The 20,089-nt window shown below is 40.1% G+C and overlaps 1 protein-coding gene and 1 pseudogene across 1 annotated transcript; both read right to left on the bottom strand.

Annotated features, from left to right (window-relative positions):
• Positions 1 to 3,087: 3,087 nt before the first annotated feature.
• On the bottom strand, positions 3,088 to 4,224 carry LOC125752108 (zinc finger protein interacting with ribonucleoprotein K-like). Its single transcript, XM_049097594.1, is given in 1 exon segment — positions 3,088 to 4,224. A coding segment is annotated over 1 exon segment (630 nt). The 3' UTR covers positions 3,088 to 3,594.
• A 24-nt stretch (positions 4,225 to 4,248) lies between these two features.
• On the bottom strand, positions 4,249 to 9,281 carry LOC112643663 (zinc finger protein interacting with ribonucleoprotein K-like; annotated as a pseudogene).
• Between the last annotated feature and the right edge of the window lie 10,808 nt (positions 9,282 to 20,089).

Raw genomic sequence — 20,089 nt, 5'->3', positions numbered from 1 at the left:
GACACAGGCAGAGGGAGAAGCAGGCTCCATGCACCGGGAGCCCGATGTGGGATTCGATCCCGGGTCTCCAGGATCACGCCCTGGGCCAAAGGCAGGCGCCAAACCGCTGCGCCACCAGGGATCCCTGGTATATTTTTTAAATTGGAGTTCGATTTGCCAACATATAGCATAACACTCGGTGCTCATCCTGTCAAGTGCCCCCCTCAGTGCCTGTCACCCAGTCACCCCATCCCCCCACCCACCTCCCTTTCCACTACCCCTTGTTCATTTCCCTGAGTTAGGGAAACATTATACAGCAATTTGGCAGTGTGTCACGATACAAAATCAATGCCCAGAAATCAGTGGCATTTCTATACACTAACAATGAGAATGAAGAAAGAGAAATTAAGGAATCAATCTCATTTATAATTGCCCAAAAGCATAAGATGCCTAGGAATAAACCTAACCAAAGAGGTAAAGGATCTATATCCTAAAAACTACAGAACACTTCTGAAAGAAATTGAGGAAGACACAAAGAGATGGAAAAATAGTCCATGCTCATGGATTGGAAGAATTAATATTGTGAAAATGTCAATGCTACCCAAGGCAATTTACACATTCAATGCAATTCCTATCAAAATTCCATGGATTTCTTCAGAGAGTTGGAACAAATCATCTTAAGATTTGTGTGGAATCAGAAAAGACCCCGAATAGCCAGGGGAATATTGAAAAAGAAAACCATAGCTGGGGGCATCACAATGCCAGATTTCAGGTTGTACTACAAAACTGTGATCATCAAGACAGTGTGGTACTGGCACAAAAACAGACACATGAATGGAACAGAATAGAGAATCCAGAAGTGGACCCTCAACTTTATGGTCAACTAATATTCGACAAAGCAGGAAAGACTATCCACTGGAAAAAAGACAGTCACATCCTGAGACAACAGGATCTCCATTCTCTGTTTTCGTTTCTCTGCCTTTAGAGCAGTGGATGGCCACTAAGGTGAACAGCCCAGGAGGACAATGAGGACAATAAATGGTGCTGGGAAAATTGGACAGCCATGTGCAGAAGAATGAAACTAGTCCATTCTCTTACACCATACACAAAGATAAACTCAAAATGGATGAAACATCTAAATGTGAGACAAGATTCCATCAAAATCCTAAAGGAGAACACAGGCAACACCCTTTTTGAACTTGGCCACAGCAACTTCTTGCAAGATTCATCCATGAAGGCAAGGGAAACAAAAGCAAAAATGAACTGTTGGAACTTCATCAATATAAAATGCTTCTGCACAGCAAAGAAACAGTCAACAAAACTAAAAGACAACCTACAGAATGGGAGAAGACATTTGCAAATGACGTATCAGATAAAGGGCTAGTACCCAAGATCTATAAAGAACTTATTAAACCAACAGCAAAGAAACAAACAATCCAATCATGAAATGGGCAAAAGACATACAGAAGTTTCACCAAAGAAGAAATAGACATGGCCAACGAGCACATGAGAAAATGCTCCGTATCACTTGCCATCAGAGAAATACAAATCAAAACCACAATGAGATACCACCTCACACCAGTGAGAATGGTGAATATCAACAAGACAGGAAACAAAAATGTTGGAGAAGATGTGGAGAAAGGGGAGTCCTCTCGCACTGTTGATGGGAATGTGAACTGGTATAGCCACTCTGGAGAACAGTGTGGAGGTTCCTCAAAGAGTTAAAAATAAAGCAATTGCACTGCTGGGGATTTACCCCCAAAATACAGATGCAGTGAAAAACCGAGATACTTGCATCCCAATGTTTATAAACCAACATATTGCTAAAGAAAGTAAATCCCTGAATCCCTGTAAGGTCTGGTAAGGACAAAGAGAAATTATAAAAGCATGAGGTACATCATGGTTCTTCATTATCATGATTATGATGGTTTGTATGGGTTTAAATGTATGACAAAAATTTTCAATTGTACACCTTAAATATGTGCAGATTACTGCATGTCAATTGTACCTCAAAAAAGTTTCTAAAAAATAGTTCAGAATAAAAAATCTGAATCACCTACTTTTTGTAAACCAGCAGGTTTAACCACCCAGTACTGACTCCACTCTATTTTTCCTTATTCCTGAGAAAGAGCAGCCCTGAATCAGTGCAGGAAATACTGGTGAGCAATGGAGGCTGTTCCAATCTGGGACAAATGAAACACTGACTAGACCACAAGAGTCACATCCTGGGACAACAGGATCTCCATTTTCTGTCTTCGTTTCTCTGCCTTTAGAGCAGTGGTTGGCCACTGAGGTCAACAGCCCAGGAGGACAATGAGAATTCACAAATACCTCTAGATTATTTGCTCTGACAATGACTTCGGCTAGAGAAGATACACAGCACTGGGAGTCCTGTAATTCCTCATAACAATAGTCACTGGGAGATTTATGGATGCACTTTTAGAAGAGGGATATAGCATCTAGTTTGCCTATTAATCACATCCAGGATATCAGTACCACCTATGGTTGAAACCAGTTACTGTAGTCTGAGGAGTGATAAAAGGCCTTCAGAATTATAAATATCAGGACACTCGGCTCCTTTGTAGAACCTGTTGAAAATATTCCCCTCAACAGTGCTGTGCATCACATGACAGCCTCTAGGAGCAAGAGAATAAATTCATGCCATTCCTAAAGGCACCAGAACTTTCCAAAGCAAGGGGCCCTTCCTTAGGGTGTCCTATGGTCTCACAATAGATGGAGGAGGCATCTAGGCCACAAATGAGGACCATGAAGCACTGCATTGTTTCCTAGGTCTTGTGCAGCCATACAAATTAGACCAAAACAGGAATGAGAACTTCTCTCTGTCACTGCATTGTCCTCACTGAGCTGCACAAAGTTGGGGCCCCCACACAAGCACATTTCTGTTTTCCATTCACCCAAAACAGTGAATACAACCCCCATGATTAAAGATAGATTAAACACTAAGAACTTTATTGCTGCACAAACCAGAGCAATGAGGCAGACCATTGGTGACCTTAAGGCTGGAAAAATCAACTACAAGTGTTGTCTGAAAACAAAAATTTCCATGAAGAAGGTAAGCCTTCCCTGTAAGCTGCCAGCAGAGCCCACTCTTGACCCAAACTGGGTCATATTCATACTTAATCAGAAAAGGGAAATTACTATAAGGGCAAAGACTACTCAAGATTTCCTCTAGGGAATGGGAGAGAGCACAGACATCTGCCTTGCTTTAGGCACACTGCAGTGACTGATGAAACACTGTACAAGGTAAGAGAAGTAGGATGGCTTCTATTAGAGAAACTGTCAGTGATCTAACTCTGGTAAGAGCCCTGGGTAGTTTGGAATGTGTAGTGCAGCTCCTGTAAGCCTCACACATGCCTATAAACTCATGGGGGAATTTCACCCTCTGGATGCTTGCAAGTATGAGGTTTAACTTTAAGTACATGGCTCCCTCATACAAACTATTTAGTGCCATTAGAGTGAACAGGAGATGGCATGTTTCCTTCAAATCTAAGCCTATCTTCAAGTATGGACTTTCTGGTGCTAAACATCAGATGTTGTAGTGACCGATTTCCCATATTTCCTGCATTCATGGGCCTTTTCCATGATGTGAAATTTTCAGTGGAGATTGAGGCTGGAGCATTGGCTAAAGGATTTGCCACATTTGCTGCACTCATAAGGCCTTTCGCCAGTGTGAACTACCTGATGTTGAATGAGAATAGGTTTTTGCCTAAATGATTTTCCACAATGACCATACTCATAAAGTCTTGCTCCTGTGTGAATGCTGCAGTGCTGAATAAGGCTGGTGCTTTGACTAAAGGATCTCCCACATTCACTGCACTTCTAAGGCCTTTCTTCAGCGTGAATTTGCTGATGTTTAGTGAAAATAGCTCTTCTGCTAAAGCATTTCCCACACTGGCCACACTCAAAAGGCTTTGCTCTGCTGTGAATTCGCTGGTGTTCAACAAGGCTGTAGCTTTGTCTAAAAGACTTACCACATTCAGCACATTCATAAGGCCTTTCTCCAGTGTGACTTCTGTTGTGCCGATCAAGTTTGGATTTGGATCTAAAGGCTTTCCCACATTCTCCACACGTGTAAAGCCTTTTACTGGTGTGAACACCCTGATGTCTAATGAGAGTAACTCTTTGGCTAAAGGATTTTCCACACTGGGAACACACATAAGGCCTTACTGTGGTGTGAATTCTCCAGTGTTGAACAAGGATGAAGCTTTGAAGAATTTCCCACATTCACTGCACTTGTAATTTTCTCCACTATGAGTTCTCTGGTGCCTTACAAGATTGGATCTGCACCCAAAGGCTTTCCCATTCCTCACACTCATAAGGCTTTTCTCCACTATGGATTCTGCAGTATTCAATAAGGTTGGAACATTGACTAAAGGATTTCCCACATTCACCACACGTATAAGGCTTTTCTCCAGTGTGGTCTCTCTGGAGCTGAACAAGTGAATACTTGCAGTAAAAAGCTTTCCCATATTTGCTGGACTCATAAACCCTTTTTCTAGTGGATACTCTTCAGTGGTAAACAAGACTCTGTGGCTGGAGACTTTCCCAGTGGATTCATGTGATGTGTAATGACTTTTTCCACCATGAAAGGCCTCCCCACACTTGGTGATTTTGTGGTGCTGAAGAAAGCCCAATGTGGCTGGAAACTCCTTTCCAACCTTCCTACAGGTGAAGGGACATGGTAAATGCAAGTCTTTACAAATAAGGCCCTTTCCACATCCCTTTTCTCTGCAGTATAATGCTTCTGAAGCTGGTGTAGGTTTGCACATGCTCCATCCAAGTATAGTTTCTACCCAGGTAGAACAGTCAGGTACAAAATGTCTTTCAGAATAGGGACACATTTCTCACAGGGGTGAGTCTTCTGGGTGGATAGACCTATCTTTGGAGTCCTGATCTGTGACAAAACTTCTAAAGAAACACTGCCAAATTATGCCTCTTCATTCTCCACTCCATGCCAACAAACTAAAAAAAAGAGAAATACTGATGAATCATGCTGACTACAGTGGGAGAGTATTCATTACAGTGTTTTTAAAGCTTTCTGCATAGGATGATTTCGCATCTTATAAAACCATGATGGTAGAGGAGACAATGGACCTGAACAACACTATGGACCAAATGGAGCTAATATATACAGAACATTCCACTGAACAGCAACAGAATACATATTCTACTCAAGGGTGCAGGGGAAAGTATCTAGGATAGAGCATATGGTAGGCTACAAAACAAATTTTTACAAATTTAAGAAAACTGAAATCATATAAGTATCTTTTCTGACCAAATGCAATGAAAAGTAGAAATAACAGGAAGATAATTGGAAAATTCACACGTATGTGGAAATAAAGAACATATTCTTGAACAACCAATGAATCAAAGATGAAATCAAAAGGGAAATTAAAAAAATATCTTGAGATATATGAAAATAAACAATATGCCAAAATTTATGGGATCCAGCAATAGCAGTTCTAAGAGGGAAGGCTATAGCAGATACTTATCTATATTAAGAAAAGATAATGGATGTTAAGTAAACATTCTGCTTTTACAACTCAAGGAATTAGAAAAGAACTAAGCCTAACATTAGCAGGAGGATGGAAATAATAAAGGTCAAAGGGAAATAAAGAAAATAATCCTAGGGGATGCCTGGGTGGCTCAATGGTTGGGTGCCTGCCTTCGGGGTCATGATCCCAGGATCTAGGATCAAGTCCTGTGTTGGGCTCCCTGCAGGGAGCCTGCTTCTCTTTCTGTCTGTGTCTCTGCCTCTCTCTCAGTCTGTGTCTTTCATGAATAAATAAATAAATCTTTTTTTTTTTAAAGAAAAGACTAGAAGAACAATAGAAAAGATCAAAGCTAAGAATTATTTTTGGTTTTGTTTTTTGAAAAAGATAAAATTGACAGACCTTTAAATAGACTAAGGAAAAAAGAAAAGACTCAAATAAATGAAACTAGAAATTAAAAAGGGGATATTGTAATTCATACCACAGAAATATAAGGATCATAAGAAACTACTATTAACTGTACATCAATAAATTGAATAACCTACAAAAAAAGGGATATATTCCTAGAAACATACAACCTACTGAGACTTAACCATAACGAAATAGGAAACCTGAACAAACCAATGATGAGTAAGGACATTGAGTCAGTAATCAAAAACTTTCCCTTAAAACAAACAAACAAAAACCTTCCCCAAAAAGAAAAGTACAAGATTTGATGGCTTCACTGATGAATTGTAAGAAACACTTAATGTCATTCCTCCCCAAACTCTTCCAAAAAACTGAAGAGGAGGGAATACATCCAAATTCATTTACAAGGCCAGCATTACCCTCAGACCAAAGCCATATAAGGATACTACAAAACAAGAAAATTACAGGTCAATATCCCTGATGAACCTAGATGCAAAAAATCCTCAAAAAAATACTAGTAAACTAAATTCAACAGCACATTAAATGGATCATACACTATGTCCAACTGGAATTTCTCTCTAGGATGCAAAAATGGTTCAACAAACACAAATCAATAAAGTGATATACCACATTAACAAAATGAAGGATAAAAATCATATCATCACCTCAATAGATAGAAAAGCATGTGACAAAATTCAACATCTTTTCATAACAAAAACTCTCAACAAATTAGGTATAGAAGGAACATGATACCTCAACATGATAAAGGTCATATATGTATGATAAGCCCATAGCCAACATCATATTCAATGGTGAAAAGTTGAAAATTTTTGGCTAAGATTAGGAACGAGACAAGGTGACCTCTCTCACCACTTCTATTCAACATAGTACTGGAAGTCTTAGCCAGAGTAATTGGACAAGAAAAAGAAATAAAAAGCATGCAAATGAGAAAAGAAGAAATAAAATTGTCTCTATTTGTGGATGACATAATCTTATGTACAAAAAACCCAAAGACTACACTTAAAACCTGTTAGAATAAATGAATTCAATAAAGTTGCAGGATACAAAACCAACATAAAAAAAACTGGATTTTAACTTATTAACAATGAACTGTGAAAAAAGAAATTATAAACAATCTCTTTTATAATAGATTCAAAAGGAATAAAACACTTAAGAATAAATTTAACCAAGGAGGTGAAAGATCTATACACTGAGAACTATAAAAACACTGATGAAAGAAATTAAAGATACAAATAAATGGGAAAAAAAAGTCCTTGTTCATAGATTTTCAATAATTAATATTCTTTTTTTGGTAAATTTATTTTTTATTGGTGTTCAATTTGCCAACATATAGAATAACACCCAGTGCTCATCCCATCAAGTGCCCACCTCAGTGCCCGTCACCCAGTCACCCCCACCCCGCCACTGCCCACCTCCCCTTCCCCCACCCCTAGTTCGTTTCCCAGAGTTAGGAGTCTCTCATGTTCTGTCTCCCTTTCTGATATTTCCCACTCATTTTTTTCTCCTTTCCCCTTTATTCCCTGTCACTATTTTTTATATTCCCCAAATGACTGAGACTATATAATGTTTGTCCTTCTCCGATTGACTTATTTCACTCAACATAATACCCTCCAGTTCCATCCACGTCGAAGCAAATGGTGGGTATTTGTTGTTTCTAATGGCTGAGTAATATTCCATTGTATACATAAACCACATCTTCTTTATCCATTCATCTTTCGATGGACACTGAGGCTCTTTCCACAGTTTAGCTATTGTGGACATTGCTGCTATAAACATCGAGGTGCAGGTGTCTCGTTCTTTCACTGCATCTGTATCTTTGGGGTAAATCCCCAGCAGTGCAATTTCTGGGTCGTAGGACAGATCTATTTTTAACTCTTTGAGGAACCTCCACACAGTTTTCCAGAGTGGCTGCACCAGTTCACATTCCCACCAACAGTGCAGGAGGGTTCCCCTTTCTCCACATCCTCTCCAACATTTGTGGTTTCCTGTCTTGTTAATTTTCCCCATTCTCACTGGTGTGAGGTGGTATCTCATTGTGGTTTTGATTTGTATTTCCCTGATAGCAAGTGATACGGAGCATTCTCTCATGTGCTTGTTGGCCATGTCTATGTCTTCCTCTGTGAGATTTCTGTTCATGTCTTTTGCCCATTTCACGATTGAAATGAGTTTAATAAGTTCTTTAATAAGTTCTTTAATAACTTAATAAGTTTAATAACTTAATAAGTTCTTTAATAACTTAATAAGTTTTCTTTAATAAGTTCTTTATAGATCTTGGATACTAGCCCTTTATTTGATACGTCATTTGCAAATATCTTCTCCCATTCTGTAGGTTGTCTTTAAGTTTTGTTGACTGTTTCTTTTGCTGTGCAGAAGCATTTTATATTGATGAAGTCCCAACAGTTAATTTTTGCTTTTGTTTCTCTTGCCTTCATGGATGAATCTTGCAAGAAGTTGCTGTGGCCAAGTTCAAAAAGGGTGTTGCCTGTGTTCTCCTCTAGGATTTTGATGGAATCTTGTCTCACATTTAGATGTTTCATCCATTTTGAGTTTATCTTTGAGGCAGGCGGGTCTTGGATGCACCAGGGGCCCACGGGTAGGATCTGCGTGGGGCTCTCACTGCTCACATTCTCATTTAAATCTTTCCCTCTACGGACAGACATGCTTCAAGTCAGCGGGCCAGGTGTGATCTGAGGTCGCATCAGACAGGGTACAACGTGAACTGGGCACAGTGAGGGTGGACCTTCAGACCCCACGGAAGCTCAGGTGGAGGTCCGGGAAGCGCGGGAGGCAGGGAACACACCTAGAGGGCGTGGGGACCTCCTGTGGGGGGCCTCAGAGTCTCCCTCCCAGGCCTCTTCTCCCCAAGGGCGCTAATCCCATTTTCACACGCGGCCTCCAGGGGGCGCCCGCCAGGTCCCGAGTCAGGTGCGGGCCGCGAGCTGCCCCGAGGGCCCGGGGGTCCGAGAGCCCGGAGCTGCGGGAGCGCTCGGGGGTTCCCAAGTGTTGGGCACCTGCCGGCAGGCCCCCCCCCCCCCCACCTCCCGGACTCCAGGCGTCTCCACTGCCGGTCCCGGTGCCCCAGATCGAGCTGCCAGCGACGCGTCCGCGCGGCCCTCGGGGGGCTGAGTCTGCACCTGTCGCCCCCGAGGCCAAATCTTGATCTTTTCGGGCGACCCCGGGAGGAGCACACAAACCCGCTGGCCCCGATCGGGTCAGGTCCCGAGCCCGTGAAAAGCGGCTCCGAGACTTGTCAGCGCGTTTCGCAGAGAGCGCTTCCCCTGGGAGACCTCCTACTTTGGCTGCGACCCCTCACTCCGCTGAGGGTGCCCTTGTGGGCTCGAACTTCCACGAGGGGACCATCGCCGGGCCTTCTCCCGCACACTACAGTGAATGAAGGATATTCCAGGCCCTCAATGGTCCTGATCCCACCCTTTGTCTCTGGGATTGTGTCCTGGGACTCTTGGCCTGCCCTCTTCCACTCTTCTTGGGCCCAGAGACATTGAAGAAATCCAAGCCCAGGGTCATAAATCCAGAAGTTCCTGTTGCTGGCCACCAATACAATGAGGTATAAAAGATTGTTCCAGACATAAGTATCAGAATATGTTCAGTCTAGGAGATGACTATGAGTTTGTTCAGAGAACTGCAGTTCCCCTTTCTTATCATTATAGAGAGAAAGGAGGAGAACTGAGAACAGGTGGGAAGGAGTCAGGCATGGAATGGCTCCATGAAAAGTTGGGCATCTCTTCTGGAGGTGATGGGAAACAGGAGATTTGGAACAGAGGGAACTGATCTGATACAGCTCTCATCAAGCTCCCCGTGGCTGCAGCCTGGAGAGCAGAGCATATACTTTTGGCCTCAGGAGGTTATGGGAAGAACAAGGAACAGGCAACAACTGCAGTAGTACTTCAGGTGAGTGTTGGTGGTTGTACCAAGGTGGTGGCTGTGGAAGTGGGAGAACTGGTTGGATTCTGAATCAGTTTTTTACTTAGAGCTGCCCAGAATTTCAGATTTTTGCTGAGAGGGAAAGGAAGGGAGTTTTAGAGCTCAGCAGCTAGAAGGATGGAAATTCCATTAACCAGGATATTAAAGTAGGTGGTAAGATAATTTTCACTGAGGCTATCAATTCTGGTTTTGACTATCTTAAGAATCAGAGATGTTTCAAAGAAAAATGGGTGAAGAACAATTAGTAGATGGCCACACAGGTCTGGAACTCTGAGGAGGGGTTCAGTAGGGAGATGTGCAGAACGTGGTGGTCATTGTCTGCACTGGAGGGTAGCTGTGGCTCACAATTAGGAAGGGGATCCTTGTCATCATGAGAAAGGTATTGGATGCCCAGCAGGGGAAGATGGGAGCTGTGACTGGGTGTCATGCCTGGGTATTTGGGAGGGGTACTGGGCCTCATAAACACCACTGAGGGAGAGAAATGGCTGTGGGAAGGTTGTAAGGAGAGAGGACAATCTGTCAGGTGGCCAAAACATCCATAGGAAGCATAGATATGAGAGGATTATGGAAGGGGTCCTAATGGATGGGACCACAACATTTGTTAAGTGTTCTTGCTACACACACACAAACACACGCACACAAATAATGATAATAATAAAGGGATAGGAGGAAACTTAGGTGATGGGTATATTTATGGCTTCAACAATGATAATGGTTTTATGGCATATACTTATCCCTAACCCATCAAATTGTATCCATGAAACACGTATAGGTTTTTACATGTCAATAATTCCTCAATAAAGTAGTTTAAACATCATTTACTAAAAGGCACCAAAGCCCAAACCTCAGAAACATAACCATTACTGAGGCTCAAATCATATCTGGGGAATCTCACCACTTTAACACACTGTGCTCCTATACTTAGGAAAGTAACCAGATATAAAACAGAAAAATAGATCTGCCTCACTTGAATTGTAGCCTTGCCTAAATTTCCCAATGTCATAACACCCCAAAATATCCCATATTGGGCACACTCTAACATGATGAATACTGCATTTAAAATTAGTATAAGTCTTTGACACAGATTGGCTTAATGGGATCCCACAGCCCCCCAGCACTGCCCCAGGTATTAATATCACCCAATGTAAGTTAAAATAGGGCCTCCAATGATTGAAACTTATTATATATAAAAAAACTTATTATATAAAATCTAATTAATAAAATGGTGATTATCCTCACTACTTCCCTATCCTACAACCTGACTGTGTCTGTTCTTAAATCTGGAAAAATTAAAGGCTACTTCCTGGTGGATTACTATTATTCACAATAGCAAAAGGTGGAAGTAACCCAAGTATCTTTTAACATGAATGGATTTTTAAAATGTGGTACATTAAGGCAGCGTGGGTGGCTTAGTCAGTTAAGCGTCTGACTCTTGATTTTGGCTCAGGTCATGAGATAGAACCTACTAGGATTCTCTCTCCCTCTGGCCCCCTCTCTGACTCAAGTGGTCACTCTCAAATAAATAAATAAATAAATAAATAAATAAATAAATAAATAAGTTATATATTCATGCAATGGAATATTATTCAACCATAAAAAGAAATGAAGTTCTGGGGCACCTGGATGGCTCAGTCAAGTGGGTGCCCTCTGCTCGGGTCATGATCTCAGGGTCCTGATATCGAGTCCCACATTGGGCTCTCTGCTCAGTGGGCTAAACTATTTGAGATGCCTGGGTGGCTCAGTGGTTGGCACCTGCCTTTGGCTCAGGGTGTGATCTTTGAGTGTCTGGATTGAGTCCCGCATGGGGCTCCCTGCATGGAGCCTGCTTCTCCCTCTGCCTATGTCTCTGCCTCTCTCTTTCTGTGTCTGTCATGTCAAAAAATAAATATTTTTTTAAAACTTAAAATTTTTGATTGACTATCCAGGTGATGGTCCCTATATGTAAAGAAAATACATATAGGGAAATACATTTCAAGTGAATCAAAAATACAAAAATATAGAATTTTGGGTGTATATCCCTAAGGGGAATATCTGAAGGCAAAACTATCTGCCAAAATCCTAATATTTTACTACAATGTATTGGTATAGTATTCGTGGAACAAATACATTAGTATAGATAAGAAACAAGTTGTTCCATGTAAGACAAAACAAATGCAGACAGGACACCAAAGGATTTGAGTAAAGTCTAAAGCCTGCATTGGATAGAAACAATATCAAGTCATATAGTATTGATTTTAACTTTTATGTATTTCATTTTTCTTTTCATTGAAAAAATCTAGAAGTGATGGGCAATGCCATAACAATGCCTAATTCTAGCACCCACCTTCATACAGTTTTTCAGTATAAGAAGCAGAGTGGCTTGGGAAGAAAACAAAAGGGCCTGTTCCAGATTCTAGGGCAGGAACTTCCCAAGATATCCCAAAACTTCTTGTCAAGCAAGGGAATAGAGGAAACTGTCAGAATGCTGAGTATCAGAGAGCCTGCTTCTCCCTCTGCCTATGTCTCTGCCTCTCTCTGTGTGTCTCTCATAAATAATTAAAATTTTTAAAAAAAAGAAATTTCTGTATAGGCACAAAAAACTGGTCTGTTTTGAATAAGACTTGTGGATAGATAAAAACATTTTCATCATGGGAAAAGATTCTGAGGTACAAAATTAATAAAAAATAAATTCAACAATATTTTAGAAGAGACTTCCTCGTAAGAACAATTCCTTCTTCCAGATGCACTGATGTTTCAGTATTCGATGATGAAGTATGAAGACATTTTCAAATTGTGAAGACACAAAACACAGAAGTATGCAAACTTTAAAAAGTTTAATGAAAAGAACTTTACTGGGCAGCCTGGGTGGCTCAGCGGTTTAGCGCTGCCTTCAGCCCAGGGTGTGATCCTGGAGGCCCGGGATCAAGTCTCATGTTGGGCTCCCTGCATGGAGCCTGCTTTCTCCCTCTTCCCTCTGCCTGTGTCTCTGCCTCTCTCTCTCTCGTGAATAAATAAATAAAATCTTTTTAAATAAAGAACTTTACCATGTACAAAGTATAATAACTACAAGTTATTATTGGCAAAAAAGCCAAATATGGAATAGAACAAGGGGCTTGCAAATTATGTTTGCAGGTATTTATAGAAGCTTATATATGATAAAAATTAATGAATTAGTTTGGAGAAATGGGTTTTTTAATATATGGTAGTAAAATATTTGGAGATTTAATTAAGAAATGAAAGGTATATTTCCAGCTTTAACATTAAGAAAATAAAAAAAAAAATAAAAAATAAAAAAATTAAGAAAATAAATACTAAATCTAAACATAAGGAATGTCTAATCTCTTAGCTATGAACATGGTAGTATATTTTCATAATTTTGGCTGAGCAGAGTATTACTAAGTTTTATTAAAACCGAGGACTTAAAACATTCCTAGTACATTTGTATTTAATAATGATTTAAAATTTTTTCACTGGGATCCCTGGGTGGCGCAGCGGTTTGGCGCCTGCCTTTGGCCCAGGGCGCGATCCTGGAGACCCAGGATCGAATCCCACATCAGGCTCCCGGTGCATGGAGCCTGCTTCTCCCTCTGCCTGTGTCTCTGCCTCTCTCTCTCTCTCTCTCTGTCTGTGACTATTATAAATAAATAAAAATTAAAAAAAAATAAAAATAAAAATAAAATTTTTTCACTGGGTGCCTGGGTGGCTCAGTCAGGTAAGCATCTGCCTTCAGCTTAGGTCATGATCCCAGGGTCCTAGGATCAAGTCCCACATTGGGCTCCCTGCTCAACAGGGAGTCGACTTTCCCTGTTCCCACTCCCCCTGCTTGTGTGCTAGCTCTCTCTCACTCTCTCTCTGTCAAATAAATAAATAAATAAATAAATAAATAAATAAATAAATCTTTTAAAAATTTTTCATGTTTATGCTATCTTTTACTGAAAGATCCCTAAAACAATAGAAAAATAAAATTCAAAGAAAACATTTAAATATGTAGAACAGAGGTGATTATAGTAATCATACTGCTGCTTTGGCAATGTAAATGAACAGGCAACTCTTAGAAAAGAAAGTATACGTTAAAAAATGTGTTTTTCTCATAAATATTAGAAAAAGCCAAATTACACAGAAAATGACATAAAATTTTTCAAATACATGCATACTCTTGCTGAAGTCTCATTTTAAGGTCTGTTTCCTCTGATAGAAAAATTGCATCATTTTTCTTTCATATCAAAGAGGATTTATGAGAGGACTTGGGTGACTCACTCAGTTAAGCATCTGACTCTTGATTTCGGCTCAGGTCATGATCTCTGGGTCCTGAAATCAACCCATCGGCTCTGTGCTGGTCTTGGAGCCTGCTTAAGATTCTCACTCTGCCTTTCTTACCCCTTTACTCCCGCCTTCAAGAAGAAAAAAAAAGATTGACAATTTGGAGTTTTATTGGTCTCCTTTATTACGAATTGGAAAACTGGATATTTTCCTACTGCTACAACATCCCCACAATGTGTGAACACCTGAGCCAGGTGACCAGGTGCATCAGTGTGAAGGCTGGCCCCTGCCACAAGTTGCTCCTCTTGCCTTTCCTGACCATGACCTAGGGACATTCAGATGTGCCAATGGAATCCCCTTTCACTGTTTACTGTGAACTCCATCCTGACCCTCAATGAAGGTGCTTGTCCATAGGTCCCCCTCTCTTCCCACCCCACCTTCCTCACCTTCCCTGCCTGCTTGGTTGAGTCAGGCCCCTCGGCTCTTCCACCAATGACCTCCTGATAGTGTGCACTGACTGTGTCTCTATAGGACCTGTGAGTATATAAACTTTGTTTTTCTGGGCCTCTCTTGCATCACCTCTTGTGGCCAACCTGACTAATCATTTTATGACAGATACAAAACACCTGCTAATTTAAAATTTTTTGAAAATCATTTAGAATCCCAAATACATAATATTTTATATTTTTTCTACTTGTTTTCCAAAGATGATCGTGCCATTTAGGATTAAGTAAATTAAATGCTTTATAAACTAACTATGCTTCAAACATATTTCAGTAAATAAAATAAAGTGAACAGTTTGTACTTAAGTATGGGGGAGACACCTCATTCTTGGTAAGCAAACTAGTGGACTAGTGAAAAGACAATCCTGTGGGATGAATAGGAGGAAAACATATCTTACTAGTGATGATCAATCATAGTTGTTGGGCACGGATTAGCATGTTCCATAAGAGAATGTAGAAGGCGAACTCAACTATAAATTAGCAGATGTGACTTAAGAGAGATCTTAGTGACTGAATGTCAGTTGGTGTAAAAGGATCCTCAGCTGGTGAAGCAGGGTTACCTGTCTGGGCTAGAAAAGTGGACAGGGGCAGAGGAGTGGTGACCCAGTGGATATCCACCTGAAATTTATAAAGAAGTTGATTTCCTAAAAACTTCACAATGAAATGTATAGTTTTTAAATTTAAATTTTGTAAATTTTAAAACACCACTTAATATTGAAGAGAGAACTTGGGGCATAATTAATTGAATAAAAATATGTAATAGAGCCTGAGTGGCTCAGTCAGTTAAGCATTCGACTCCTGATCTCAGCTCAGGTCTTGATCTCGGGATTGTGAGCTCAAGCTGCATGTTGGGCTCCATGCTGGGCATGGGGCCTACTTAAGAAAATATGTAATAAGCTTTGCACGGTGGCAGTATCATAGCCAATGAGGTTTATTCAAAGCATGATTATTGCTAATAGAAAATATGTAATAGATCTAGGACAGTGAAATAAACTAACAAGAAGGGAAAGATTTAAGATCTTTTGAAAGAGACATCATAAAATAAATTTGATCTTTTTAAAAAATATATTTAAACCTAAAACACTTAGGTAAGAAGACACAGTGTGGGAATTAATAAAATTTGCTTATATAAAACCCCACATCAGAATCCTTTAAATCTGTGGTTACTGATTATTCCAGCCCTTAAAGACTTGAGAAATACTAAAGCAATAAGAGATCATGATATTCCCATAATCATAGGGTGTTGGGCAACAAAAGGAGGATCCAAACTAAGTGACTCCTGGTCTTAGAAAGGGGGACCTGAATTTCCCCATCAAACAAGTTCTCTAGTTAGAATTTTATTTTATTGTTTTTGTTCTTATCTTTTTAGTTTGATAAATACACATCTTAGAGGGCAGAGAGAGCAACAGCTTAACAGCAGTATGAGACTAGCAAGAGACTTTTAACATCTGGTGACTTTATGTACCAGGGTAATACTACTCTTTGAAGATTATTGAAGTCTCTGATTATTCCTCCCTTCCTGCTCCTGCCCCACATCCTACAACCGTTAGGCATGGTGTTCCTCAAATAATAATTTCTCTTGACTAGGAAATGAGATTAGTCTTTTAGTTCTCTAAACAGAAGATAAATACTAACACTTTTTTTTTTAATTTTTATTTATTTATGATAGTCACATACAGAGAGAGAGAGAGAGAGAGAGGCAGAGACACAGGCAGAGGGAGAAGCAGGCTCCATGTACCAGGAGCCCGACGTGGGATTCGATCCCGGGTCTCCAAGCTCGCACCCTGGGCCAAAGGCAGGCGCCAAACCGCTGCGCCACCCAGGGATCCCAAATACTAACACTCTTTTACTGATGACAACATTTAGACCTATATCATCATAGATGCATTTAGTACAACAAGCTCAAACAAAATGTAACAATAGTAACTATAAGTGATAGTTTCTGTCACACAGGCCCCAGGCAACTACTCAGAGATTGGAATTCAGTGTCTTTATCTACCTGCTGGGCACATATCTGCAGTCTTTAGAGTAATTCTGTGACATTCAGCATCCTTAGAGAGAAATGAAAGATTTCACAGAAGCTGTAACTTGAGGAGAGAAGAGAGATGCCAGACAGCTGTAAAGATGGTGGGTAAAGGGATAGTATGCATCATGTGTTCTCAGGAAACATCATTTCCCACTATATGCAAAAAATATATTTGTGTTTCAACCCATAAAACATGAGAGAAAGAAAGCAAGCACTTTATGTTTGTGGATTTTCTGTGATATAATTCTCCTATGAACCTGAAACTTAACTGAAAAAAAAAAAAAAAAAATCTTACCAAATAACATTTGGAATCAGGACAGTTATGTGTTAGGGAAGCTTCTGTGCCAATGTGGAAAGGAGCATCTGAACCTACGATAAAGTTTCGGGATTCTATGATCTCATGTCCATGGTGTAAAGTGATTATCATGTCACCAGTAATTTTAGTGACAATACCTGCACAGGGAGCTGAGATTATCTAAGAAAAACATTTGCAGGGCACCTGAGTGGCTCAGTCAGTTAAGCATCTGCCTTCAGCTCAGGTCATGATCCTAGGGTACTAGGATCTAGCCCGGTATTGGGCTCCCTGCTCAGTGGGGAGTCTGCTTCTCCCATTACCGCCCCCCTCCCCTCAGCTGGTGCTCCAAACACAAACTCTTGCATTTTTAGTCAGTTCAGTTAATTTTTAACAGAGGTGCCAAGGTAAATCAATGGGGAGAGAATAGTCTTTTCAACAAATGTTACTAGGACCATTGGATATCTACATGCAAAAACATGAGTTTAGACACTTATCTCACAAGATAAAGAATTAACTCAAAATAGATTATAGACTTGAATATACAACTTAAAGCATCTAGGTAAAACATCTAGAGGAAACACTGGATAAAAGTTTTGTGTTTTTGTGCTAGGTAAAGATTTTGTAGGTATACCATCAAAAGCATGATTCATAAAAGAAAAAAAGATAAATTAAAACTCATCAAAATAGAGAAATTCTCATCTTTCGAAGACATTAGAAAAGAATAAAAGACAAGCCACAAACTCAGAGAACTGATTTGTAAATCACATACCTCATGAAGGTGACTTTGTTTTCAGCGTATATTAAGGCTCAATAAGGAAAGTGAGAAAAGAAGTTGAAAGATATGTAATCCAAGAAAATATACAGATATCAAGTGAGTACATGTTAAAATGCTCCATCATTATTTATTAATGAATTGCATATTAAAATCACAACAAGGGACGCTTAGGTGGCTCAGCGATTGAGTGTCTGCCTTTGGCCCAGGGCATGGTCCGGGAGTCCTGGAATCAAGTCCCAAATCAGGCTCTCTGCATGGAGCCTGCTTCTCCCTCTGCCTATGTCTCTGCCTCTCTCTCTCTGTGTCTTTCATGAATAAATAAATAAAATCTTTAAAAATAAAATAAAATAACATCACAAGATACCCCTTCACATCCACAAGCATAGCTAGAATTAGGCAATTCTAACTGTTCCCAGGGATGTGGCAAAGCTGGAACATTCATACATTGCTGCTGGAAATGGAAAATGGTGCAGCCCATGTTCCAAGCAGCTTTAAAGTTTCTTAAAATATTAAACATAAATTCACCATATAACATGACCCAACATTTCCACTCCTAGGAATCTGCCAATGAAAATGAAAAATACCAAAAAAAAAAAAAAAAAAAAAAGAAAAAAAGAAAGAAAATGAAAAATACCTGTCCACACAAGGATGTTCATAGCAATGTTATTGATAATAATTAAAAAGTTAAAACAATCCAATGTCCATAAAATAGTGAAGGGGTAAACAAAATGTGGTATATTAATAAAATGGAGTATTATTCATCAATAAAAGGGAATGAGCTGTTGATACAAATAGCAGCATGGATGAATTCCAAGATAATTATTCTGAGTGAACAAAGCCAGACAAAAAGGAGTACATATGGTTTTATTCCATTTATATACAAGTCATAGAAAATGAAAAATAATTTATAGTGACAGAAAGTCACTTATTTATTGCCTAGAAAGGAAGTGTTGGGGAGGTTTTTTAGGGTAGTGGACATGTTTGTTATCTTAATTGTAAAGGAATTTTTGCAGGTGTATACATATAACTATGCCAAATTGAACACTATAAACAATTACATGTGTGTCATTTATACCTCAATACAAATGCAAAAATGTAAATTAAATTAAAAAATATATTTGCACATAATATGACATATATATAAAAATAAGCAAATGATAGAGTTGAGGAATGAAATTATGAAGATTGTAAAAATGTCTTAATCGACACACTAGGGTAAAAGAATGGTAGGAAAAATGATAGGATATAGATGAAGAGACAGAGAAAGATAATTATATGTATGTATATGTGTGGGTGGCTGTGGGTGTGGGTCTGGAAGGGGGAGACAGAGGGAAGGAGGAAATAGGAAGGAAGAGAGATCATCCTAATTTCACTAGAGTCAAGATGATATTTTGGATGGAGTTTGGGCAATTCAGAGCTCAAACATGCAAACACATTTTCCCAGCTAGAAACCAGACCCCAGCCTGCCCCCTTCTCACCCACCTCACCCCCCTGCCTCACCCACCACATGTCTTCCTGTGTGGTCCCTGAACTTCTTCCACCATCTCCTACCACACACTTGAGGGTTCTGAAGCCTGAGAATATCCCGGCCTTCCTGTCACAGGACCGCTGTTCCCTCCACAGATGGACCTTCTTTGTCAGAATCATCTCAACTTTCCTTCCTTTTTTTGGGACTCCTTGGAGTCCCAATCTTCTTACTTTATTGATGAGGGAGCAGAAGGCAAGCTGAGGACAAAGCACAAGCTGACACTCAGCAACCACCCCCCACTCCTTAGTGGAATATGTGTGACATTCCGCCAGGAAAATCCCAACTGTCTTAATGCTCCGCTAGAGTGAAAAATCACCTTAGCTTGACGATTTCCATCTCTAGTATCCTGAGGGTCTTCTTTAGCATATGAAAATCCTTTTGGACACCTCCCTTTTTCTTTAACTCCTGGACTTCAAGTATATAATCATCCATTCCTCACAAAGCCCAGTTCAGCTGATCTTTCTGCCCTCAGGTCCTGTCCCTGTGTTTTAATAAAATCATTTTTTTTTTTTTTTGCACCAAAGATGTCTCAAGAATTCTTTCTTGGCACCAGCTCCAGACCTTACCAACATTCTGTTGTGCCCAAGATTGAGAATCCGAGAAACCACCAAGGAGCCAACACCGATGCAAGCGCACGAGGGTTTATTAGCAAGCTTGAGCTTAAGTTCGAGTATACCTGACACGGCGGAGCAGGGACTTGGACCCCGAAGTGGGTTACGGCTGGGTTTTTTATAGGCTGGTCTAGAGGATTTACAGAAGGGGTGGAGGAATTTCTCAAGTTCTGTTTACATTCTGATATGGGGCTTAAGGGCATTGAGTTCTGTTCTCATTCTAATATGGGACTTTCTACCACAGCATGG

Source organism: Canis lupus, chromosome 1 (assembly GCF_003254725.2).
Source record: "Canis lupus dingo isolate Sandy chromosome 1, ASM325472v2, whole genome shotgun sequence".
Classification (NCBI taxonomy): Eukaryota; Metazoa; Chordata; class Mammalia; order Carnivora; family Canidae; genus Canis; species Canis lupus.
This window is presented reverse-complemented; position numbering and strand designations above follow the sequence as displayed.